The sequence below is a fragment of the Saimiri boliviensis genome, chromosome 2 (genome assembly GCF_048565385.1).
Source record: "Saimiri boliviensis isolate mSaiBol1 chromosome 2, mSaiBol1.pri, whole genome shotgun sequence".
NCBI classification, from domain to species: Eukaryota; Metazoa; Chordata; class Mammalia; order Primates; family Cebidae; genus Saimiri; species Saimiri boliviensis.
Window position 1 is genome coordinate 204,586,609 of NC_133450.1, and position 25,883 is coordinate 204,612,491.

General features: G+C 36.8%; 2 protein-coding genes across 4 annotated transcripts in view; one reads left to right on the forward strand and one right to left on the reverse strand.

The window, feature by feature from the left end:
* Nucleotides 1-3,792, forward strand: part of GNG10 (G protein subunit gamma 10) — a 9,193-nt gene extending 5,401 nt beyond the window's left edge. The window contains exons 2-3 of one of the 2 annotated variants that reach the window (XM_039474805.2): nt 432-563; nt 2,849-3,792. In XM_039474805.2, coding sequence (XP_039330739.1) covers nt 432-557 — 126 coding nt within the window. In that variant the 3' untranslated portion in view covers nt 558-563; nt 2,849-3,792. Of the gene's footprint in view, nt 1-431; nt 564-2,845 lie in introns of both variants that reach the window. The other variant, XM_039474804.2, reaches the window with a different exon arrangement.
* An 8,963-nt stretch (nt 3,793-12,755) lies between these two features.
* Nucleotides 12,756-25,883, reverse strand: part of SHOC1 (shortage in chiasmata 1) — an 88,186-nt gene continuing 75,058 nt past the window's right edge. For both annotated transcript variants that reach the window (XM_010335962.3, XM_010335963.3), the window contains 5 exons: nt 24,894-24,987; nt 20,348-20,479; nt 19,989-20,138; nt 17,141-18,101; nt 12,756-12,856 (listed from right to left, as the gene is read on the reverse strand). In XM_010335962.3, coding sequence (XP_010334264.3) covers nt 12,756-12,856; nt 17,141-18,101; nt 19,989-20,138; nt 20,348-20,479; nt 24,894-24,987 — 1,438 coding nt within the window. The remainder of the gene's footprint in view (nt 12,857-17,140; nt 18,102-19,988; nt 20,139-20,347; nt 20,480-24,893; nt 24,988-25,883) is intronic.

A 25,883-nucleotide genomic window follows, 5' to 3' on the forward strand; every position in this document is an offset into this window, starting at 1 on the left:
CTCAAGCCTGTAATCCCAGCACTTTGGGAGGCCGAGGCGGGTGGATCACGAGGTCAAGAGATCGAGACCAGCCTGGTCAACATGGTGAAACCCCGTCTCTACTAAAAATACAAAAAATTAGCTGGGCATGGTGGCGTGTGCCTGTAATCCCAGCTACTCAGGAGGCTGAGGCAGGAGAATTGCCTGAACCCAGGAGGCGGAGGTTGCGGTGAGCCGAGATCGTACCATTGCACTCCAGCCTGGGTTAACAAGAGCGAAACTCTGTCTCAAAAAAAAAAAAAAAAAAAAAAAAGAACTTTCAGCAGAAAGAGACTTTTGGAGATCACAAAAAGTTGATATTTACCTGGTTGGATGATCATTTTCAGAACATCCTTGGCTGCCAGATGGCTTGGCTGTGAGCAGCCTGCCATGATGCTGTCCCTTTGTTTCAGGTCTCTCAAGCAGCTGCAGAGCTTCAGCAGTACTGTATGCAGAACGCCTGCAAGGATGCCCTGCTGGTGGGTGTTCCAGCTGGAAGTAACCCCTTCCGTGAGCCCAGATCCTGTGCTTTACTCTGAAGACTCGTGAGTAATGATACGCCATGATGTTTTGGGGCCATAGCATGATCACAGGGCTTCCCAAAATATTTGAGCAACTGAGTTTTGAATGTCTACTATTCTTGGGGGAATTAAAATAAAAGCCAGCAAAATGCACAACTTTCCCTGAAGGGTGATTCTTGTGAATAGTTACATTGCCTGTAGAATACATCCATTTAGGAGAGTCTGAAGTTTCTTTGGCACTAACTCATGAGATGCCAGTATCCTTCTGTACTTGAGCTCTTTAATTGAGTTGGCTGGTAGTAAATTCTTTTTTTTTTTTTTTTGGAGACGGAGTGTCTTGCTTCAGCACCCAGGCTGGATTGCAGTGGCGTGATCTTAGCTCACTGTAACCTCCACCTCCCAGGTTCAAGCAATTCTCCTGTCTCAGCCTCCCAGGTAGCTGGGACTACAGGCGCATGCCACCACGCCTGGCTAATTTTTGTTATTTTTAGTAGAGATGGGGTTTCACCATATTAGTCAGACTGGTCTCAAACTCCTGACCTCAGATGATCTACTTGCCTTGGCCTCCCAAAGTGCTGGGATTATAGGCATGAGCCACTGTACCTGGCCAGTAATTTCTTGACCTTAAGCCCACCCTCTGTCCTTCCAGCATCCCAGGGGGGTTGTGATTTGCTGCTTGGTCCTATCAACTGACCTTGGGACTAAGGACTCCCCAGAGCGGGAGATGTGTGCCTACCACCCACTGTGATTTCTTTCCTAATGGTTTTCAGAATATGTCTCTGTGTTTTAATGGAGGAAGAAATGTAGCTACTGGGAAAAAGTGTGACAGGGGTTAAAAGAGCTTTAAAAATTGATAAAGGAAAACACCTCTCTGGTGGCATTTTAGAAATTTCATGGGTTCGAATGATTTGTATTGAGGTCATTTTCCCAATTTTCTCCCCTGCCCCCAAGATGGAGTCTTGCTCTATTACCCAGGCTGGAGTGCAGTGGCATGATCTTGGCTCACTGCAACCTCTGCCTCCCGGGTTCAAGCAATTCTCCTGCCTCAGACTCCCTAGTAGCTGGGATTATAGGTGCGTACCTCCATATCCATCTAATTGTTTTGTATTTTTATTAGAGACGGGGTTTCACCATATTGACCAGGCTGGTCTCAAACTAGCTGGTCTCAAACTCCTGACCTCCTGATCCGCCTGCCTCGGTCTCCCAAAGTGCTGGGATTACAGGTGTGACACAATATTTTTTTAAGAGGACAAAGGCATGAATTATTGAGTCTTTTGGGACCAACATATTTCAAATGATGTGTTCTAAGGGGTGTTTATAGAGTAAGTAATTATCTGAGGTCCTTCTTCACAAGTACCAAAAGGAGATTGTTCACATTTAAAATAAGGAAGCAATCTATCAAATCCTATTGTACTTTTTAATGGAAAATGTTCATATTTATGGTGTTGATAGTTTTATGTTGGCATAGCATTTTTCATTTTACAAAACTCCCTCCTTTCTTCCCTCCCTCCCTCCTTCCCTTTCTTCCTTTCTTTCTTCTTTTTCTTTCTTTCTTTTGACAGAGTCTCCCTCTGTCACCCAGGCTAGAGTGCAGTGCCATGATCTTGGCTCACTGCAGCCTCCGCCTCCCGAGTTCAAGCAATTCTCCTGCCTCAGCCTCCTGAGTAGCTGGGACTGCAGGTGCATGCCACCATGACTGGCTAATTTGTATTTTTACCAGAGATAAGGTTTCGCCATGTTGCTCAGGCTGATCTCAAACTCCTGACCTCAGGTGATCTGCCTGCCTTGGCATCCCAAAGTGCTAGGATTACAGGCATGAGCCACTGTGACTGACCTTACATACAAAGCACTTTCATGGATGCTGCTCATTCAGTAGTGTGGTTTAGATGTTTTTTGTATTCAACTGTTACTTTATTTTTGAGACAGAGTTTTGCATTTGTTGCCCAGGCTATAGTGCAATGGCGCAATCTCGGCTCACTACCACCTCTGCCTCCTGGGTTCGAGCAATTCTCCTGCCTCAGCCTGTAGCTGGGATTATAGTGCCCACCATCATGCCTGGCTAATTTTTTTGTATTTTTAGTAGAGACAGGACTTTTCTATGTTGGTCAGACTGGTTTGAACTCCCAACCTCAGGTGAACCACCAGCTTGGCCTCCCAAAGTGCTGGGATTACAGGTGTGAACCACTGCACCTGGCTCACCTGTTACTTTCTGTTTTGTGAATGCTAAAGTGCCCTATGAAATGATGACGAGTTAATTTTATAAATAAATCTTACTAAAGTAAAAACCAAACAAACTCTTTTTCCAGTAGGAGAGAAGTTCGCTGAGGAGTGCCTTCAAGCACAAAGTGATGAATGACTGCCTTCAAGTCTCAAGAAAACACTTCCCTAGCCAAATGACTTTAAGAGATATTTCAGCCCTTTCCTGGGACCTGGTCCTATAGCCGAAATCACAGAAATTCATGAGTTTCTACTTAAGTAAGGAAACTGGGTGAAAGAATAGAGCTTTAAATAGTGATAGCCTGGTTTTCTGTGGAAATACTTTTATACGTAAGACAAAAACCTTAACACCAAATATACCAAAACACACCTCTTTCGTAAGTGAGTTGCTAATGTTTCTATACCTGGAATATCATATATGTTTTATTTACTGGAGGTTTACATTTTAGGATAGAAAATATTTTTGTTTATTTAAAAAATTGAATACTTGTAATTTGTTCCTGGTAGATTTTTATGCCATAAAAAATTGTTCTCTTCTCATGAATTTACAATTCCTAAATGAAGACAAAGTGTAAATTGCTGGAGGGGGAAGAATAGGTTTTACTAATCGACTGATGTCTCGATTTTTCTAAATGGGAAGATTTATTTTTAACACTAAATATGGCAGCAGTTTCTTAGCAGACTTGTTTGGAAAAGTTAATGTTGTGATGTGCATTAGGCTGCCCCATTGTGTATATAAATGAAGCAGATTTGATCTTTGTATTCTCAAGTTTCTCTGCTTTGTAGTTGTGGCTGTACTTAAAGAAATACAAGATTTCATATATTTAAAAATGTTTAAAGTGTGACCCACAGAACATTGTAAATGGTTAAAAACTAACATGAAAATATTACAACCTAAAAGAATTCTTAATGTCACAAGTGTTTTACTTTGATGATGTGCCTTTAATTTGGGACACTTTTTTTTTTTAGAAGGATACATTATTTGTATTTGTAACAGTCTTTGAAGAGCTTGGAAATAAAATTTCTGCTTAATTAATCATTTTTCTATGACAGCAATATTTTGTGTCTGATTTTTGTGTTAAGGACTCATGGATTTCTGTTTGCCTGTGAGGCTGAGTGCTGGAAATGAGAGAGTGAAATTTTTGTTTTAAGTCTTTGTAGAATTTTGTAAATGTCCTGAAAAATAGATAACTGTATAACGTGAAGAAATGTCTCTATTAATGGCAACATTTGTTCTCTGAAAATAGCTTTATATAAACTCATAAATAAACAAAAATATTGGTGAGTATAAGTAGTATTACAATAGAGAAAATAGAAGTCATTAGATGGGAGCTCCCTGAACTTTTAGCTACTAAACTTCTAGATCTAGTGATTGGAATCCCTTCTATTCAATCATAATTCAGGCATCCCTTTTATAACCTATTTGTTCTCTGGATCTGTTCCACTTTCTCTGAAATTTCACATTACCATTGATCCTTTCTCCTTCATCTTCAAGTTCTCCACTGGATGCTTTCTTTTCTTTTCGTTTTTTTTGAGGCTGGGTCTCACTTTGTCACCCAGGCTTAAGTGCAGTGGTACAATCGTGGCTCACTGCATCCTCAGCCTCCCAGGTTCCCTCCCACCTTGGCCCCTCATGAACCATCACACCTGCCTAATTTTTGTATTTTTTGTAGAGATGGGGTTTCGCCATGTTGCCAAACTGGTCTTGAAATCCTGAGCTTAAGCGATCCACCCGCCTCAGCCTCCTAAAGTGCTAGGATTGCAAGCGTGAGCCACTGCACCTGGCCTCCAGTGGACTCTTTCTATCAGCATTTAGCATGCTCTATTCTGTCTTAACAATAGCATTTTAAAAAATCCCCATGGAAAAACAAAATTCTCTTTTGATTCCACTTTCCCCTTTCAGCAAATATTTAATAAGATAGCACAATAAAACTATAGGCATCTCACTTAAAGATGAATATAGATGCAAATATCCTAGAAATAAACTGATAAAAGTCAGTAGTTATAGTAAGAGAAAACACAGCCTGATAAAACTACTTTAACATAAGGGAACCTATCAATGTAATTCACTACTTCAATCACTTAAAGAAGGGAATCTATGCCAAAAAGTCATTTGATAAAAATAAATAGCTGTTCTGAATAAAAACTAAGTGGATTAGTGAAATGAGAGTAGAGAGATATTACTAAGTTAATAAAGACAATTTTTCAAAACCAACAGCCAATATGCTACATGTTGAAAGGCTGACACAGTCAGCATGTCAGGAACAACACAAGACTACCTTTTATCACCACTGTTAATTGCATTGCTTTGGAAGTCTTAGCTAATGCAGTAAGTTGAAAAAATGAAATGATGTAAACATTTTAGAAGAATTATCTGTATTTATGGATTATATAATTGTACACCTTGAAAACTCATGAGATTCTCATATAAGAAATACTTGAACCTAATACAATTTGGGAGGCTAGCTGGATAAAAGAGAATAATAACATTTTCTATACTGACAATAGCTAGTTTAAAATGCAAATGGAAATAGAAATCATATCCCCTTTCTACTTTAATTATACAACTAAAAAAAATACTTGGCAATAAACTTAAAAGTGCAAGGGTCATAGAAAAGATTTTATTAATGTTATAAAACAGTGTAAAATGGAGGGACATGGCAATTAGGATATGAAGGCAATTTTGGCTAGGTGCAGTGGCTCACACCTGTAATCCCAGCACTTTGGGGGGCAAGGTGGGTGAATTGCTTGAAATCAGGGGTTCGAGACCAGCCTGGGCAAGATGGTAAAACCCGGTCTTTACAAAAGATACAAAAAAAAAGAGAATCTGTCTCCAAAAAAAACCAAACCAAACCAAACCAAAAAAAAAAAAAAAAAAAGCAAAACCCAATTACAAAAGATAATTTCATTAAAATGTCAATCTTATTAAAATTTACATAGAAATTTAGTGGAATTCCTTTTTTTAAAGGGAAACTAGCTAAAATATCTAAAAGTTTATATGGAAAATCAAGTATCCAAGAATAGTTTTTAAAACTCTGTGTATGTGTGTGTGTGTGTGTATAAAACATGAGAATGGTATGGGCATGGGCTGGGGGGTATCTCACGCCTATAATCCCAGCCTCGGCAACATAGTGAGACCATGTCTCTATTTTTTTTTTTTTTAATTAAAAACCAAAAAAAAAAAAAAAAACTCTTGTAAGAATTATTGAAGACCAAAAAAATAAAAAAAACCAAACAGAACTGGGCATGATGTAATCCCAGCTACTTGGGACGCTGAGGCGGGAGAATCACTTGAACCTGGGAGGCAGAGGTTGCAGTGAGACAAGATGGCACCATTGTACTACAGAGAAAACATCTGCCATGTATAAGAGAGATAATGTGCTAATATCCCTAAACATACAGAATATTCTGATTGCATGATGAGAAAAAAATGAGTAAAGAGTATGAAAAAGCAATTCACAGAGGAGAGAATCCAAATGAAAGAACACATAACTCCATTAGTAAGCAGGGGAAATGTAAACACAATGATAATGAGGTATCATTTTTCAATCCCTCAGAAAACAAAAAATGAAAGTGCATATTCAGTAAGAACTTACATGCCATGTTCCAAGTATTTATGTGTATTAGGTCATTTACTCCTTATTGGTGTAACCTTGAAAAAATCAAATTCTCTGGGTCTCAGTTTCATCACCCATAATTCTTTTTAACATTTCAATAAGAATATCTTATCTCCTTTGTACAAATGCAGAAAGTGAGGCCCAGGTAAGTTGAACGTTTTTCATACTCCAACAGTTAATGGATGACAGAATTAGGATTCGATGTTGAGCAGTCTGGCTCTAAAGCCCATGCTCTAAACCACTGTGCTGTGTACCATTGCTGGTGAAGATGAAGGAGACTGGACAGTTTTATGCCTTGTTAGGGTGTGATGTGCTACAATACTTTGGGAGAGGAATTTGGCAAAATCTCTGTAAATCCCAATCAGAAGGAAACAAGACTGAGGAGGCTGAGATCAGATTAATCCTCATGGCTTCAACTTAACTGTCATAGGTCAGGTTCGGTGGCTCACACCTGTAATCCCAGCACTTTGGGAGTCTGAAGCAGGTGGATCATAGGGTCAGGAGGTCAAGACCATCCTAGCCAACATGGTGAAACCCCCGTCTCTACTAAAAATACAAGAATTGGCTGGGCATGGTGACTGGTGCCTGTAATCCCAGCTACTCAGGAGGCTGAGGCAGATAATTGCTTGAACCTGGGAGGCGGAGGTTGCAGTGAGCCGAGGTCCCACCACTGCACTCCAGCCTGGGCGACAGAGCAAGACTCCATCTCAAAACAAAACAAAACAAACTAAAACAAAACAAAAAACTGTCATTAAGGTTTAAAGAGGCATGGTACAAGGAAGCAAAAATAAATACATAAATTAAGCTTGAGGATTATGTCTAAACAAGAACATTGGATGTAGTTACTGGTACAAGGAACTAACTGGAAACAAATAGATCAGAACCCATCACGTTTTTGAGGGGATTTGAGAAAATGGCCCTGTAACTTACATTTAAGTTAAGTTTATTTGACTTAAAATAAACTTAACTTTAGGCCCTTAAACTTACATTTCAGAAAGCAAGTGGAGAAAGTTTTGTAGTCTCTAAGAAAGACGCTCTCTTAAGGGGTCCAAGGAGAATAGATAAGGGAGGACTTCCAGAGGGATAAGCTGAGGATGGGGTGAGGATGGAAAACCATGGATGAGGGTTTCTCCCAGAGAGTAAAATGAGGATCTACCAGAGGAGGGCCTTCACATCTGCACTACTGGATTTTAGAATGCTGACCACTGACTTCTGTGTGTCTCTCATTCATTCCCCTTCTACCTGGGAAGTTCATTGAGTCTCTGCTCCACTATTGTGTTTTTAATATTGGTATGTGAGAGTGGGGGAAGTGACAATAGATAACCAAAAAATTCCTAGGTCACTAGACTGAGAAGCCATATCTAGGCCCGATGGAGAAAAATAAGCATGACCTCATAATCCTGGCCTTTAAGCTGCCTGCAGTGACTAGCTGAAACTTTGGTTCTCCTCTCTTGAGGTGGTACTCATTGTGTTCTATGTGTGAAAGGATGAATGAAATGGATATTTGGGGACCAGAATGGTAGAGTGCAGTAGAGAAGAGACTTTCTAGGTCTTCACCAAATCCCATTTCTCCCCAAAACACATGACCCAAATCTAATCATGAGGAAACCATCAGACAAATCCAAATGGAGCAATATTCTATAAAATACACCAGTATTCCTCAAAACTTCAAGGTCATTAAAAAAAGGCAAGTTTGAGAAACTGTCACAGCTAAGAGGAGGTCAAGGAGACATGATGGCTAAATCTAACAATATATCCTACATGAGGGTATATATATATCCTATATAAGGATATATCCTACATGAGATCCTATAACATAAATAAGACATTAAAGAAAAACTAATGTGTTCTGAATAAAATGTATAGTTAATGATAATGTATCAACATTGGTTCATTAGTTGTGACTGCTGTACCATAGTAATAGTAATGTAAGAGATTAGTAGTAGGAGAAATTTGGTGTTTTATATTTGGGAACTCTTTATACTATTTTTGTAACTTTTCTGTTAATTTATTCTAAAATTGAAAGCTTATTTAGATTTTGAAAAGTAAATGTAATGGTCTTAGTGAGATGAATGGGATGTTATCGTGCTTTAATTAAAGGAAGTTTTGCTGATACCAATATTTCAAATTGTTTCTTTATTTAGTGCTTCAGTGATGTTTACAACTTAGGTCTTGGACCTTAGTAAGATTCAGGATGGGTGAGAGATATACATTTATTTTACAAAGTGGAAGGACAATTGTAAGGATGGAAAGGGGAACCATTGTGATATGTAGGTCTCAGTTGTGTTCTCTGGTTTGGGAAAGAGTGCCTATGGAAATTGAAGCACTGGAAATTTACTGTTTTAAAACTGTTGGTGCCCGTGTACTTGCTCCTTGAAATGTCTTTGTAATATGCCCTGGTGGTAGGTGTACCTCAGTCTAAAGACTTCTGATCTATACACATCCTGAGAAGTTCAGCTGTGAAAGTGCAAAGAGAACAGAGCAGGAGTAGGTGGAGGGGATATGAAGTCTAGAAAAGGTTCCTTCAGAAGCTTAAGTACATTTAAATGTCAAGGGGAAGGTCATTGTTGAGGGTAGGATGGAAGGGAGACCCCATGTGGACTTCGGGTTTAGCCTCAGAATTTTGAACACAGTTTAGAGAAAGCTCTATATAGGGATTGTATGCACAGCTCAATTTATAATAAAATGTACTTTATGTCCCATTTATAATGATAACATTATCATGATTATGGTCACTGCCTTGCATACTCTGTCAACTCCCTTGTCCCACTCTCACTTTTGTTTCTTTGCACAATCTTGGCTAAGCTGCAGCCCTTTAAATGCAATTATTTGTCTTTGTTTTCCTCCTTTCTACTGGGCACCCCTCCTCCATTTGTGACCTACTTAATGCTCTCACTTTAGAGTCCTGATTACTCATTTAAGAGGATCTTTAATATTGTCTGGCAAACATACACTATAGTTCCCCGTTTCCTTCACTCTCTCAATCTCCTAGGTGACTGTGTCATAATTTCTTTCTCCTCAAATCTCCAATACCTTCTCCTTCTTCACTCTCAGCTTCCTCGCTTTCATATCACTGAGGTTGAAAGTGGCTCTAGTTCATCCTGGCAAGTTCCAGTTTATCTTCCCCATTTTGCTTCCAACTCTCCTGACAATGAGCTTGGCTGACCTGAAGTGACTTCAGGCCGAACACCAGATGCAAAAGCAACGGTCTTACATAACTTTTAAACCAGTTTCTGCATTTGTACAAAGCCTAATCCTTATCATAAATCCTTTATTCTATAACACTCAGTGCTTCTGCTTTTCTGATCAAAGAAAACAGAAAAGTTAAGAGAAAAAAATAGAAAAATCAGAAGAGTATGGCCATAATCTCCCACAACATCTGCCGGTATCTATGCCCATAATCTCAATGGTTCTTCTTATGTCTGTGGATGATCTCTCCACGGTCCTAGCCAAGACCAACTCCCTTCTTGTCTGCACTATGTCCCATCTCTTTTCACCTTCCCAGATACTTCTGTTCAGCAAATCTCTCTCTGTCTCTGTCTCCATTAGCATTTGCTCCTGTACTGGATTTTTCCCATCCATTTACAAACACTATGAGATTTTTCTATGTGAAGACTACCCTTTCTTGACTTCTTCCTCTAGCCAATACCCCATCTCTCATCTATACAGCAAAAGTTTCAGAAAGAGTTGTCTAAACTCCCCATCTTCTATTTTCCTTTCCTGTACTTTCTGGAATCTATTATTATCAGGCTTTTGGCCCTACTACTGCTCCAAACACTGCTCCTATCAAGATCACCAAAGAGCTCCACATTGGTAAATCCAATGGTTCTCTTTCTTCCTCTCACTGCATTTGTCAATAGTAGTTAACACAACCGATTATGCTTTCCTTCTGGAAACATCTTCTTTATTTGGCTTCCAGGAAATCTGGTTTTTCTCCTACATCACTGATTGCTTCTTCTCAGTCTCCTTTCCATTTTCCTCTATTTCTCTCTAATGTTGTACCATGGCTTGGTGTTTGAAATCTATTTTCTATCTATATTCACTGTGTTGGTAATCTTATCCATTTTTATAGCTTTAAATATCATTTATACTTTGATGACTCCCAAATTTATACTTTCCAGATTTATATTTTCGATTGAACTTAAGACTTACATAGTACAAATATCTACTTAAAATCTCCACTTGGAAGTCAAGTAGGTATTTCAAATTTAACTTGCCCCAAAATTGAGCTCCCAAGCTCTGTAAATTATACCTTTCTTGTAATCTTTCCCCATAGCAATAAATGGCAACATCATTCTTCTTAAGCCACAAACCTTGGTGCTATCCCTGATCCTTCAGCTGTATCTTTAAAATATATCCAAATTTATAAAGAATGACAAGCTTTGTATTTATTACTCTATCTCCCACTGTTAAAAGTTTGAGAACGTGTTCATCTATATATTTTTCATGTCAAAGCTGAAGTCAACCTAAATATTCATTAGTGAGAGAATAATTAAATATATCATGGCAGATTATATTAAGCAGCTGCTAAGAAGAATATATATCCAGTCAGTGCTGCTATAACATGACACAGGCATTCCTAAAAATCACCAGGCTATATAAAATCACACAATAACCACCACCGGGCTTATGGGAAAATGCAGCTGGGGCTTAATACTAAAAAATTTTGCCTGTGACAATAAAAAAGACAGAAATCTAATGAAAATGGTAGCACAGTTTTAAACATACTAAATGGTTAAGGGATACACAAATACTATAATATATATGGCTCCTTACCTTGAAAAATACTCAAAGTTTGCTCGTGAACCTGTAGGCCCCACTGTCTCAATGGCCAGCCCTGCCTAATGACCATGGCCGGTATCCTTTCTGCTCAAGGAAAAGAACAAAAGAGAGATTAAAAAAGAGTGAGAGAATAAACAGAGAAAAATGGCAAAGACCTGAGAGGAAAGTGGGTAACAGTTAAAGAAAGGGGAAGGTAGGAAGCTGCTTAGCCAAGCTGCAACTGGCAAGTTACTGTGAGGTAGTAACAAGTGGGTTATCTAGCCAGAAAGTTGAGATACCAGATGTGGCATTGGCTGCACTGTATGGCTCAATGACCTTGTGAAATGTGGTGTGTGTGTGTTATGTGTATTCCTATCCAGTTTATTTCAGTTGGGTGTCATTTTTTAGTTCACCTAGAGTTTCTGGTAAACAAAATTGCGTATCAGAATGTAAAATTCATCTTATGCCCACATTATTTCCTGATATAGTGATCATTTTGGAAAAATTTAGAATTTTCAAAGGTCTATTTTTCAAAAACAAAAATGGAGTTGTGCAACACATAGTATTTTATGTATTGTTCCCTCCCACTTTTTTTTTTTTTTTTTTTTTTTTTTTACTGTTTATGTTATGGACATCCTTCCTTGTCAGAGCACCCAGACTTACTTTCTTCTAATAGTTTCATAATATTCTATAGTCTAAGTTGTTTACCTCTTCCCCTACTAATAGCATTTTTATTGCCTACAACTTTTGCCTATTATAAATTATATATTTCATTGTGTAATTGAATATTTCTTTAATACAGATTCTTGCAAATGTGACTGTTGAGTCAAAAGAAAGGAGCACTTTTCATCTTAGTAGGTTTACACAAACTGTGCTCTAATGAAGCTGTACAAACAATATAGGAAAGTGGTCTTTTCATCAATATGTAGACATTGGATGGTATTAATTTTCAAAAATTTTGGCAACTGATAGATGAAAAAATGGTAACATTGTTTTAATTTGCATTTGCCTAATAAGTAATGAAGCTTCATATTGTATCAAATGTTTATTGACTATTTTTGTTTTTTTCCTGAGGAAATATCTATTCATATATTTTGCCCGTTCTTCTATCAGGTTGTCTTCTTCCTATCAATTTGTAGGAATTCTTTGTATATGAGGAATGTAAACTTTTTTTCCTGTGATCTGGATTGCAAATATTTCCTCTTAGTCATTTGTTCTTAAATTGTGTTTACAGAAAACAATACTTTAAAATGGAAGTTTTCTAACTTCAATTTTGTCCTAGGTTTTAACTTTCTTGGATGTGGGAGGGTGAACTGGCGATCTTCACTTCCTGACTCAAAGGGTCAGACTGTGATGGAGACTCACTTAAATCGTTTGTGTGTAGGGGTATCTGGAAGACAATTTGGGTCTTATGATAACTGCTGATTGATATATTAGAATATTTAACTTACAAATATGCAAACCATAGGGAAGAATACATATTATGAATATTTAATACAGAAACACTGAGACACGTATGAATAATTGCATTTTCTTTAATGTATGAACAAATCTAAATAATTTTGCTAGTGGATTCTCATCAAAAGCAGTGGGATATAGCATGTAGCACTGCTCTTCTCCTTCAAAAAAACCTCAGCCGAGTCTGCCCATCAACTCTACCAGGGACTTTTTCATATGCTAGACGTCGTTTTTTGAATTGTGGTCGTTGTGAGTACATAAAACCTGTTTAAAAAGAAAAAGGAAAACCATTTTATTGCTTACAATAGTTAAGTATAGATATTTTTTCCTTACTATTCAAATGGATTCTGTGTCTTCATCATCTATCTACGAAGTGTCAAAATTTCTAAACTATGATAAAATAATAACTATTAAAAAGTATGTTTTAAACATAAATGCCTCTGTACCTAATGGCCTAGTATTAAAAATTAGTAATAAATGCATATATTTTTATGCTTATGCCTTGTAGAAGTGGTTAAATCACCCTGGATTTCAATTTTCTCTTCTGGGAAATGAAAAGTTATAATACATAATCTCTAAGGTCTCTTCTAGTTCTAACATTTTTAAGTAAAAACAATCCAAATGGTTTGGGAAGCAACTCAGCCAGGGCTTCCTAATTCCTCAAAGTTTCAAATAAGTCCTCATTAATTAGGGTGTAAGTTAGAGGCTCATTGTGACAGACTTTGAACCTAAAACAAAGACATATGCCTGGTCTCTGTGTACCTGGTATCTCTCTTTGTGGTGAGAGTGTATACAATTCTTTCAGTGTATTTTTTCCTTCTTCTTCTTCTTCTTTTTTTTTTTTTTTTAGTTTGCCCTTTCTATTCCTGACTGCATCTTTTTTTCATTTGGGCTAATTTTCTTCTCAGGAACATATACCCTTTATGAAGCATCATTTTCACTAAGGACAATTCTTTTCAGGGAGATGTTATGTATTTAGGAAATCTATCTGTAAATTCATGTCTTTAAAGGCATGTCTGGAAAACAAATCTTTAACTCCAATTAAGAAGTTAAAGAATCCTTAAATGAACAATTAGATGAAACACAGGGAATATTAATGATGACAGGACCTTGGTCCTTCACTGTAAAGCTGTGGGAGAGCCTGGACTACCAGTAGCATGCTGCTAAATGTGTATCAACCAGCTCTTGGGGTGGTGTGAGGAAAACAGGGAAAGGCCTGATTTACAGCATTTGCCAATTTTTGTGGTATGAATATGCCCACCACCATGGCTGATTTTAAGCTGCCAATGTGATAGAAACAATTTTTTTTTCCTGCATATCAATCTCTCACAGCCAATTCTAAAATTTCTAAAAATACTAAAATTTCTTTTTCTAGAGCTGCCAGGAAGCTTTCCCATGAAATGAATATATATTTTGCACCTATTTAATAACTCCAATTTATTTTCTGTATATTATTTATGTATGGACATCCACATATTATTTATATATGGATATCTACAGATAGTTATCCCTATATTAGTATCCACATGTTCAATTATAAGGCACACACACATTTCCAGCTAACCAATATGAAGTGTCCCAAGTAAATTCACAGATAAAAACAGTTTTGAAGAGATTACCAGCATTTTGGATATTATGAGCAGGTGGTGATCATGAAAGAACTCACCTTATATGGCTTTTTAATATATGATACATTAACATGAAATATCCTAGATTTTGATACTTATAGAGGCCAATTATTAAATCACTAAAATGGAAAACTAAAAAATTTAAATCAGTTGTAATAATTATCCCTGGGGATATAACCTCATAATTGTAAGAGTTGTGATACCATTATTTAAAAGTTTAAAAGGCAGGGCCAGATGCAGTAGTTTCCACCTGTAATACTAGCACTTTGGAAGGCTAAGCCAAGCAGGTTGCTTGAGCCCAAGAGTTTGAGACCAGACTAGGCAACATGGCAAGACCTTTCTCTACAAAAAATACAAAAATTACCTGGGTGTGGTGGCACATGCCTTACGTTCCAGCTACTCAAGAGGTTGAAGAGGGATGATTCAGCTTGGGTGACAGAGCAAGACTCTGTCAGTAATAACAATAAGTTTAAAAAGCAATGTATTTTGTTAAACAGACATGCCAAAAATTATTTAAAAATATAGCAATGTAGTAAGTAATTATATCATAGAGAGCACATATGTACACTTTGGGACAAATGGAAAATTATCTTGAGGTTATGGGTTACACTAATGGTGTTGGATAAAATTTCCAAGGCTGTGCCAGTATTAATTCAAAAAGTGTTGTACCTTAAACAATGTATTTGGAGGTAAAGATGTACTATGAAAAATCAGTTAAATAAAATTTGCCATAGTGAATGAAGATACTAGTATCAAAGATTCATGTGAATTGTTTGAATAAAATTATTTTGTGGAAATAACTTGAAGAGTGGAAGAAATTAATATTTCTAAACTGACATTATTTTATAGAGTATGTGATCTAAAAATACATAACTAAATTAGTGAATTAAAATGTAGGTAGATGTTTGATGATTCTACTCATATACCTAAAACTTAAACGTTAGAATTTATTTAAAAATGACTTCTAGATCTTCTCATTGAAAAATGGGAGGTTATATGTTGGAGTTCCCTGTGCTCAAGAACATATAGTAATTCACATGTGTATTTTGTTTCAGAGTAGAAAAAGATGAAACTTTCATCTAGTTTACGAGGTTAGCATAAACTATGTCAAAATGTGATGAGGCACAAATAAAGAACACAATCTAATTTCATGAATGTAGATATGAAAATCATAAATAAATATTAGCTACCATATTTAACAGCATAGTAAGAGAATCTCTTAGGCTGGGCCCAGTGGTTCATGCCTGTAATCCCAGCACTTTGGGAAGCCAAGGCAGGTGGATCGCTAGAGCTCAGGAGTTCAAGATCAGCCTGGACAACATAAGAAAATCCTGTATCTACTAAAAATAGAAACAAATTAGCCAGGTGTGGTGGTGTGAGCCTGTAATCTCTGCTACTTGGGAGCTTGAGCTGGAAAGGTGGAAGTGGCAGTGAGCCAATCACACCACTGTACTCCAGCCTGAGTCACAGAAGGAGACACTGACTTTAAAAAAGAAAAAAAAAAAAGCCGGGCGCAGTGGCTCAAGCCTGTAATCCCAGCACTTTGGGAGGCCGAGGCGGGTGGATCACGAGGTCGAGAGGTCGAGACCATCCTAGTCAACATGGTGAAACCCCGTCTCTACTAAAAATACAAAAAATTAGCTGGGCATGGTGGCGCGTGCCTGTAATCCCAGCTACTCAGGAGGCTGAGACAGGAGAATTGCCTGAACCCAGGAGGCGGAGGTTGCGGTGAGCCGAGATCGCGCCATTGCACTCCAGCCTGGGTAACAGGAGCGAAACTCCGTCTCAAAAAAAAAAAAAAAGAAAGAAAAAAAAAATATCTTAGACAAGGTAGCATGAAATATTAAATAAAATTAAAATATAAAAATGAAAAAAAAGAATCATCCCTCAAAAATCAGTTATGTTAATCACAGAAATGGTAAAGATAATTTAATATTAGTAAACCTGTAAGTATAATCTTTGACATGAAGAGGTCAATAGAGAAGACACATTTGATTTTTCCCAATAAGTACTAAAAAGAGTTTGGATAAAATTCAGCATCTATTTTTCATAGAAGTTCACACAAAACTAGACACAGAATACTTCCCAATAAAGTGAGGAACAAAACAAGCTGTGACTATTAAATGCGAGCAAATTCAAGTATTCAAGTCTCAGAGCTTGGACAATTTGGGAGGCCTTTTAAAAACAAAACAAAGACTACAGGGTATTCTTGGTCCCTCTCAGGCTTAACAAAAGGACCTATGAAAAACAGAAGTTTGAAACTTAAGCTTCCCCCTGCTCTTCCCTTTTTCTACTATCCTGGGGAAGGCCACCTTTGTATGGCTGTTAGATTTAATATTTTGTTTTAGATGCTTGGGACAATGCAGTAAGAAATGACAGTGAAAGAAAAGCTAGAATCACTAGAAATAAGAAAATTAAATTGTTCTTTTAAAAATTTTATATGCTTAAATGTTCAGACAACTCAAAAGCATCCACCAGAAGGGAGCTAATGATAGTTATTTAACGGAATTGTTAGAATTAAATAATCCAGAAAAGGACTTAGAATAGAGACTGGCACCTAATTAGGCTCTTTTAATAAATATTAGTCAGTTAAATACACCTATATCAGTGAATTTTCTAATTCACTGATTCTTATGTTTAATCTTTGTTGATTTTAGTTTTCTGCTTTACTTAGAGTTGTACTGCTTTTATTTTTAACTTCTTAAGTTGACTGCTTAGTTCACTTAAGGCTATAAGAATTTAACATAATATATTTTCTTTGCATTTATTTTAGAGTTTAGATTTTCTCTTTTACTTAACAGTTACTAGAGAAGGTTTTTAAGTGTAGTCATTAAAACAAAAAAAAATTTAAATTTGGAGATGGTTTTATCTTTTTAAATTAAATTTGAAAATAGTTTTGTCGTCTATTGGATAGTATTACCTGTTAACGATTCCTTGTCTCCTGAGTTAAATGATGACTCAGGGTGCCTTTTCTCTCCTAAATTTTTTCCAGATCTTTGGTAGAAATAAAAGCTGTCGAATTCTTTTTGATTTGCATTTGAATCAGAAGCACAAAATAAATCCAAACTGGGGACAGATGGTAATTCTCTCCAGAAAGTCTCATCATTTGAACTTTCACATGTGAGGCCTTCGAACTCATTTGATTGACATTTTTGCTGATCAGTGAATAAATTACCTTTCTGAGAGTACAATTTGTTACATGTAGTCTGCTCTGTACCATATTGTAAGTTGAACGCATGATTCTCTTGTTCCCATATATTTTTCTTAAAGTTCCAATGAAGAGGAGATTGAGAGCCCTCTAGTAAAAAGATAGGGTCAGCTACTTCTTTATTTACAAAACCGTTTGCTTCGTGTGTTCTTCTTTTCTGAGAGTTTATAAAACTGGGGACAACTGACACTCTCTTCTGAGTGTCAATTGGTGATTTTATAGCTTCACAGTTCATTTGTGTTAGACCCAAAGAAAAGGCATCTGATTCTGACTCACTGTGGTTTAGAAAGGAATTATAAGCCAGTCTCCTTGATTCTATATTAATCAGAAAAGGAGTATTCTGCACATTATCAGGGTTACAACTGGAGTCTTTCCAGTAGCTGGTCTGACTGTATGAAGTCACAGGTGGTAAAACACATGCCGTTTCTTTTAGTTCCATAATGGAAGAGTCGTAATTCGAAGTGGTGGTTGCGTCTTCCTGCAATGTCTCTCCTAATTCTAAATACTGATAACATTCATTATGTTCTTTAATGACGGAGTCTAAATCAGAAGTTGAACTCTGAGAAGACAAGGTACTAATCTGATTCGTATTTTCCTGAGGTGATGAAATTTGCGGTGATTTTGTTATGGAAGAAGAACTAATCTTGAATAGGGAAGTGATACTACAAAAATGCTAAAAAATTAATATAATACAAACAGTTTAGTCAATAGAAATAATGATGCTTATCTATAAGAAAGAAGGCAAAATATAAATAAGTAGACTATTCATAGATATTTCATTGATCCAGGTATTAAAAACATGAAATCATTAGGCTCTATTAAAAGAAAAAGTCATCGTAAGTCATACATTTTTTTTTTTTTTTTGAGACGGAGTTTCGCTCTTGTTACCCAGGCTGGAGTGCAATGGCGCGATCTCGGCTCACCGCAACCTCCGCCTCCTGGGTTCAGGCAACTCTCCTGCCTCAGCCTCCTGAGTAGCTGGGATTACAGGCATGCGCCACCATGCCCAGCTAATTTTTTGTATTTTTAGTAGAGATGGGGTTTCACCATGTTGATCGAGATGGTCTCGATCTCTTGACCTCGTGATCCACCCGCCTCAGCCTCCCAAAGTGCTGGGATTACAGGCTTGAGCCACCGCGCCCGGCTTTTTTTTTTTTTTGAGATGGAGTTTTGCTCTTGTTACCCAGGCTGGAGTGCAATGGTGTGATCTCGGCTCACCGCAACCTCCGCCTCCTGGGTTCAGGCAATTCTCCTGCCTCAGCCTCCTGAGTAGCTGGGATTACAGGCACGTGCCACCATGCCCAGCTAATTTTTTGTATTTTTAGTAGAGACGGGGTTTCACCATGTTGACCAGGATGGTCTCGATCTCTCGACCTCGTGATCCACCCGCCTCGGCCTCCCAAAGTGCTGGGATTACAAGCTTGAGCCACCACGCCTGGCCAAGTCATACATATTTTTAAATCACTTGTAATAGAATTTTTAATAGTCTATTTTTTCAGAACAATTTTAGGTTCACAGCAAATATAATAGAATTTTTAGTTATACAATTCATACATGAATACTATTTCCTTGATAAGAATTTTAAAATATTGCCAATAAGATTAAAGTTCTCTTTACAGCTATAACGAAGGGTGTGTTAGGACTGTTTGGAAGAGGTAATGTAAATACATGTGAACAGGGTGCATAATTGAATTTTCTGTGAGTGTAACAATATTCCAAAATGATTTGAAGTATGATAAGCTGACTATATTGAATTTATTTGCATAAAATAGCTTTGGAATGTATAACATAGGTGGGGGTTTATGGCTCATGCCTGTAATTCCAGCACTTTGGGAAGCTGAGGCGGTTAGATCACTTGAGGTCAGGAGTTTGAGACCAGCTCTACTAAAAATACACAATTTAGCCAGGTATGGTAGTGCACACCTGTAGTCCCAGCTGCTCACGAGGCTGAGGCACGAGAATCTCTTGAACCCAGGAGGTGGAGCTTGCAGTGAGCTGAGATCACACCACTACTCTCAAGCCTGGGTGGCAGAGGGAGACTCCATCTCAAAAAAAGTAAAAAATACTGTAATCCCAGCACTTTGGAAGGCCAAGGTGCGTGAATCACCTGAGGTCAGGAGTTTGAGACCAAACTAACCACGTAGTGAAACCTTGTCTCTACTTTAAAAAAAAGTACAAAATTAGCTAGGTGTGGTGGTGCATGCTTGTAATCCCAGCTACTTGGAAGGCTGAGGCAGGAAAATTGCTTGAACCTGGGAGGTGGAGGTTGCAGTGGACTGGGATTGTACCATTGCACTATAGCCTGAGCAACAAGAGTTAAACTCTATCTCAAAAAAAAAAATCATAACAATAAAATAAAATAAAATGTATAATATAATTGATAGCTAATGAAAAGTCTATATGAAATTTCGTTCAAGTAAATGATTTCTTTGCTATTTGGAGTCCAAAACAATTAAACTTGGATAGCTTCATTTTAAAAATCCTACTGTAAAAATAGATACTCAAATTCAAAGGAAATAATAATATGTATTCATATCAATACAGATCTCAAATAACTAACCTTTAAGACTTTTTCTGGAACTTCAGGTAGGAGTTCCTGAAGCTGACACAGAGTTGCTGATAATATCCAATGCAGTGAAGGTCCTTTATTTAGCATGAGCTGAGCCACCAATGGGTTAATACATGGAAAATCAAGTAAGTACATTTCTTCCTAGAAAAGAATTTAAGAAGTAATCAGTCAGGAATCTTTCGAAAGTGATCCATTTTATTCTACTCATTGCAGCAGATTAAAAATGTTGTCATTGCACCTACTACTCAATTTGAGACATTTGGGGGAAAAATGTTACCAGAAAGTAAATTCAAACACAGGGTTTTATGCTTGCTTTGCTAATATCTAATTTATACATTTAGAAAATATACCTCAGATGGTGAAACTTCAAGCCAGGATTTATCCAACCATTCATGAGGATCTCTCTTTGAGGTCATTAAATTGTGGTCAGCAATCTGTCGAATTATCAAGGCAGTTGCTTCTACTCCTGGGGCAATTATAAGCTAAAAAATATTTTTTATGTTAGATTATAGGAAATATTAGGAAGCAAAATGTAAGATTTAAAATTTACTACTTTGTAATTAGAAGATAAAATTAAACAACAGCAGATTCCAATCTATATTAGATAGAAACTATTGGTTTATTTATGCTCAGGACATTTTATTTATGAGGATAACCAATTTTCTTTCCTTCTTTAAATATGACATCCTTGTGTTTTTAATTTTTGGAACTAAATCATTTTCATTTTCATTTGGCATTTGTTAATAGAGTCATTAAAATACAGTGTTATATTTCAACTATATTAGAAAAATCAGCAAGTTGAATATCACTAGGTAGTATTACTATTTTGCTGTTTCCAAAGGTTGAACCTAATAGTTGTCAATTAAAAATAAGAATTTTAAAAAACATAGTGCAAATTTTTTCAGAGACAAAGTTAAAAAAATAAGGATATTTATAAATGAATTTGATGTTGCATTCAAAAAAGAAAAAATAAGGTTTTGATTTAGAGTAGTCATTCCCAGCATTTTGGTAATTGCTCATCTATATTGGCTTACTGATTCTAAGGTACCCCTGCCAAAAATGTGGTGTTTGTATATATCAAACTTAATTCTAAAAATTTTTTTTTCTCATTAGTACTGTGGTGAGAAAAAAAAGTAAAGAAAAAATAATTTTGTAATATCCTGTTTCCTGTCTGATACTGTTTTCCTTCGTGCCCTTCTCTCTTCTGAAATGTCAACCTTCTTCATCTGCTTTCATTTCTTTCTTTTCTTCTTCATCTTTTAAATTTGGTTGAAGAAAAAATAGTTCATGAGTTAGCAGTTTAATGTGAACAAAGAAATACTGCCCCAAATAATCATATCTTAGAAATACAAATACCCTATAGTATAGTGGAAATCTAGTAAACTGTAGAAATCTCACAAGATAATTACGGCATTTTTTCATTTATAAGAATAACAAATACAAAACTGTTAGTACACACCTGGGGAATCTATGCATTTGAAAGGATTTTCTTTAAATTACTTTATATAGGGAGAGTACATAGAAATACATTGTTCAATTCCAAATGCACTTTATTGCTAGTTTTGGATGTTTTGAGAAGATATGACACTTTCATTTAAATATAAACTTTATTTTAACCCTTTTCCCCTTTAGAAAAAAGTGCAGCACTCATTTAATTTTACATAAACACACTCTTTGAGGCTGAAGCAAATCTGACTGATTTTCGATGTGAAAATAAAATATAAAAACTGTGCTTGGAGTTATTTCTGAATAGAACTAACATCAGAATTGTCTGAATCATCAGAATTTTCTATTTTAGAAAAATCAGATTCATCAGTTGTATCTTCAGCCAACAACTGTTTGAGAATGATGTTAACATTACGAGTAGGAATGCTTTGTTTTATAAGATGTGACATTTTCAGGGATTGAGAATTACTATATTTTGTAATGGAAGTGCCACTACTAAAAATAGAATGCTATAAATACAAAGATGTCTTTTGTTTCCAAAGTTGATATACCAGAGCAATGCAAAAATAATAATAAAAATGAGATATTTCATGGCAAAGTTATCTCTGGGTAAACACTATAGCAACATGCCTGGCTGGTGAGGATTCTCAAGGCAAATGGGAAAAGGGTTAAAACACATAATTTTATGATGGTGGTAATGATGACTAATTTATTAGGACAGGAATTCTGTGGTTCATGGCTAGATTTTGGGAATTTAGGAAACTCTTTAATTTGTTTGCCAAATTTGCATGTGTGTATTTATGCATTTTCCTGCAAAGAGGGTTCATAGAAAATTACAGAACTTTTAAAAAATTAGAATAACACTTAGCATAACACTACTAGCAGTATTTTTTTTTTCCTTAAACTTCCTAACACTTCCTTGATTTTTAGGTTCTTCAGATGCCTGAAAATAAATAGATGCTAATGGTCCTGATGTTCTAAGAGACCAAAAGCCATTTTACTAGAGTAAGGTAAAGCAACAATACGTTCTAAAATAGTATGAGCCCAGGGGACCTCCTTTAATGCAACAATGTCATCAAGTTAGGAAAACAGGAGGCTTATGAGTACTGAGGACATACTGATAATAGAGTCAGAGCAAACTGGCCATAGTTGCCTCTCAATGTCCATTGAGAAAATGACCTGCTTTCTAGATTGTTATGTAAAACCTGAAAAGCTTTTAGAACAGTTTGATCCAGGTGGAAATAGACTTGCTTGGAACGGACTGCTCCTAGGAAATATGCCTATTTCATCCCCCAATGCCTTCCTTGGATCATGCCCTCCCTGGGCCACGCTGCTGTACTTGAATATAGTATCACTCATTGGTATCATATGCCCCACGTATAGAGGAAAAAAACTTTCTAAAACATATTTGCCTTTAATGGTTTACCCTGAGCTGGGAAGAGAACAGGCTAAATAAGTGGTAAGACCTCACCAGAACAGATGAGACAAGTTTACATTTGTCATTCACTTATTTAGGTAACTTTCCTAAGAATTTTATTTCTGTTTAGTATGCAGCACAGAAATAAAATTATCTGGAATTCCAGTTCAAACAGATTATTTGTTGATTTTCTTAGCAATTGGTATTTGAATTCCACTCAATGTTTTTGCTTTGTGCAAAGCACTATGCTAGCTGCTAGGTTTTACAAATAACAAGAACCTTATTCTTACCCTTCAGGGTGGAGGATATATGAATAAATATCCCTATGCTATAATAAAGATATGAAGTATTAGTGGGAGAATGGGAGGAGAGATGATGTATCCTGAGAGAGTACGATTGGGGCAAATTTCTTAAAGGAAGTGGTATTTGAACTGGGCAGTGAAAGGCACGTAGAACTTTGAGAGCCAGTGGTAAGGGAATGGGGAATAGTATTCCTGGGGGAAGGCAGACCAGAATGGCATGTTTGTGCAAAGGCTGAGAGGTAACAGTAACGAGGCATATTCAGTAAATGGTGAGTAAAACGATGTTAAAGAAGGAATCACTAAAGGCCACATTGTGGAAGAGTTTGAATCCAGCAGAGTTTAAACTTTATATTGACTTAAGTATGAAGCTATGGAAACTCTTTGAGCAAGAAATTCAAATCAACAGCAAATTTTTATCAAGAGACTAATATGTATCTGGCATTGTGCTATGTCCCAGGAATTAAAAAAAAAAAAAAAATGAATAAACATGTTTCCTTGCCAAAGAGCTTACAGTCTATTCTCAGCTGTATTTCGGAAATGTAATTGGTGTTTATATATGATGGATGGAAGTGGAGAAAGAGTAGAAAAAGGGAGATTAGGTAGGAAGCTACTTTAAAAATTCAAGTGTGAGGTGATGAAGGCCTTCATTTAGGGAAACAGCAGGAGAAGTAGAAAGAGACACTGCAGAGTTAAAAAGAAGATTTAGAGGCCAGGTGCAGTGGCTCACACCTGTCATCCCAGCACTTTGGGAAGCCAAGGTGGGTGGATCACCCAAGGTCAGGAGTTTGAGATCAGCCTGACCAATATGGAGAAACCCTGTCTCTACAAAAAATTCAAAAAAATTAGCCAGGCGCGGTGGTGCATGCCTGTAATCCCAGCCATTTGGGAGGCTGAGGCAGGAGAATCACTTGAACCCGAGAGACAGTGGTGAGCCAAGATCGTGCCACTGCACTCCAGCCTGGGCAACAAGAACGAAACTTTGTCTCAAAAAAAAAAAAAAAAAGATTTAGCTACTAATTAGATTAGAATAGTGATACCATGAACTAAGAGTGGGAGGATGAAAAGTTGTGTTTTGATCATGTAGAGTTTGAGCTGCTTGTTGGATATTCATGTGGAGATTCCCAGTAGTCTGCTAGAATATAGGTGCAGACCTTAAGAAATGTCAGGAAAAATTTCAGAATTATACTCAGAAATGAAAGCAAAATCTGTGGGAATCTCTAAGTTCACAAGGAAAAGAATGTAATGTGATAACAGAACAGGGCTGAGCCCTGAACTTGGACAAATGTCTAAATTTCGGAGGACACTGAAAAAAGGGGGCCAAGTAAAGATACTGTTTAGAAAATCATCAATATATTACTCTATACTAATATATTAACAATGTATTACATTACTAGTATATGTCATAAGACTTCCATTTACAGCAGGTAAAGCTTAGTACGTTTTTCATAAGGAAAATTTTTAAATCAAGGGATATTTATTTTTATTCATATCCTGCTATGTTTAGAAAACATCTGAGTAGTAAAAAAGATATGAAATATGATTTTAAATTCCTTAAACTAAAGCCTTTTGGAATAGAATAATGGTAAGATGCTTATTAAATTGAAAAGTACTCTTTATTTAGCTTTTAAACAGTTTTTAATTCATTTGCTTAACATTTTTTCTCATTGGGCACTTGAGTTTAATTTTGGTTTATAAAAAATACTTATGAACAAACACGTAGGAAAAGAATACCTTTATATCCAGTTCTTCAGAGTTTCGCCTGAATGACACCAAAGCTGCATAAATCAGTGCTAGGTGATGAAGTGTCTTTTCTGTAAGTGGATACCTATAAATAATTACATTACTATATTTCTATTTATTTGATATCATATTATTAAAATTTCATTTTCCACATTTCATAATATTTTTAGAATAACCTAGCTAAGACAATACTAGTGTGGCAAATTTGTGGGGTTTTTTTTGTCCACTCTGTATTTTTGAAAAAACATCTCCATCTCTATTCTTTAATAATACTGTAAAACCTAGGGGATGCTAAGGGTATGTGTGTTGTGGGAGGTGTGGGTTGTGGGAAGAACTTAACCCATCCCTTTACTGACTCCAGGGATGGCTTTATGACCAAAGCCTAGCCAAGTAAAATACTACATACCCCATACCCCTGGTCAAAGTAACAGGTTCTGACATGGACACATGACCAGAACCAGGATACATAGAATCCTTCCCAGAGTTTTCCATGAACTGTTAGAAAAAGCATCCTTTTCTGGCCGGGTGCAGTGGCTCACGCCTGTAATCCCAGCACTTTGGGAGGCTGAGGCGGGTGGATCATGAGGTCAAGAGATCGAGACCATTGTGGTCAACATGGTGAAACCCCGTCTCTACTAAAAACACAAAAAATTAGCTGGGCATGGTGGCACGTGCCTGTAATCCCAGCTACTCAGGAGGCTGAGGCAGGAGAATTGCCTGAACCCAGGAGGCGGAGGCTGCGGTGAGCCGAGATCGCACCATTGCACTCCAGCTTGGGTAACAAGAGCGAAACTCCGTCTCAAAAAAAAAAAAAAAGCATCCTTTTCTTTTCCTTCTGTGGTTACAAAGCAGGTCAGATGTAAGTGCTGAACTGTGGGTAGATGTGGGTAGATATTTCTACCTTTACCCACTTTATGTACCCTAAGCAACAAAGAGGAAATCACTAGCTTATATTACGAAGAAGTCGAGGGGAAATCATTG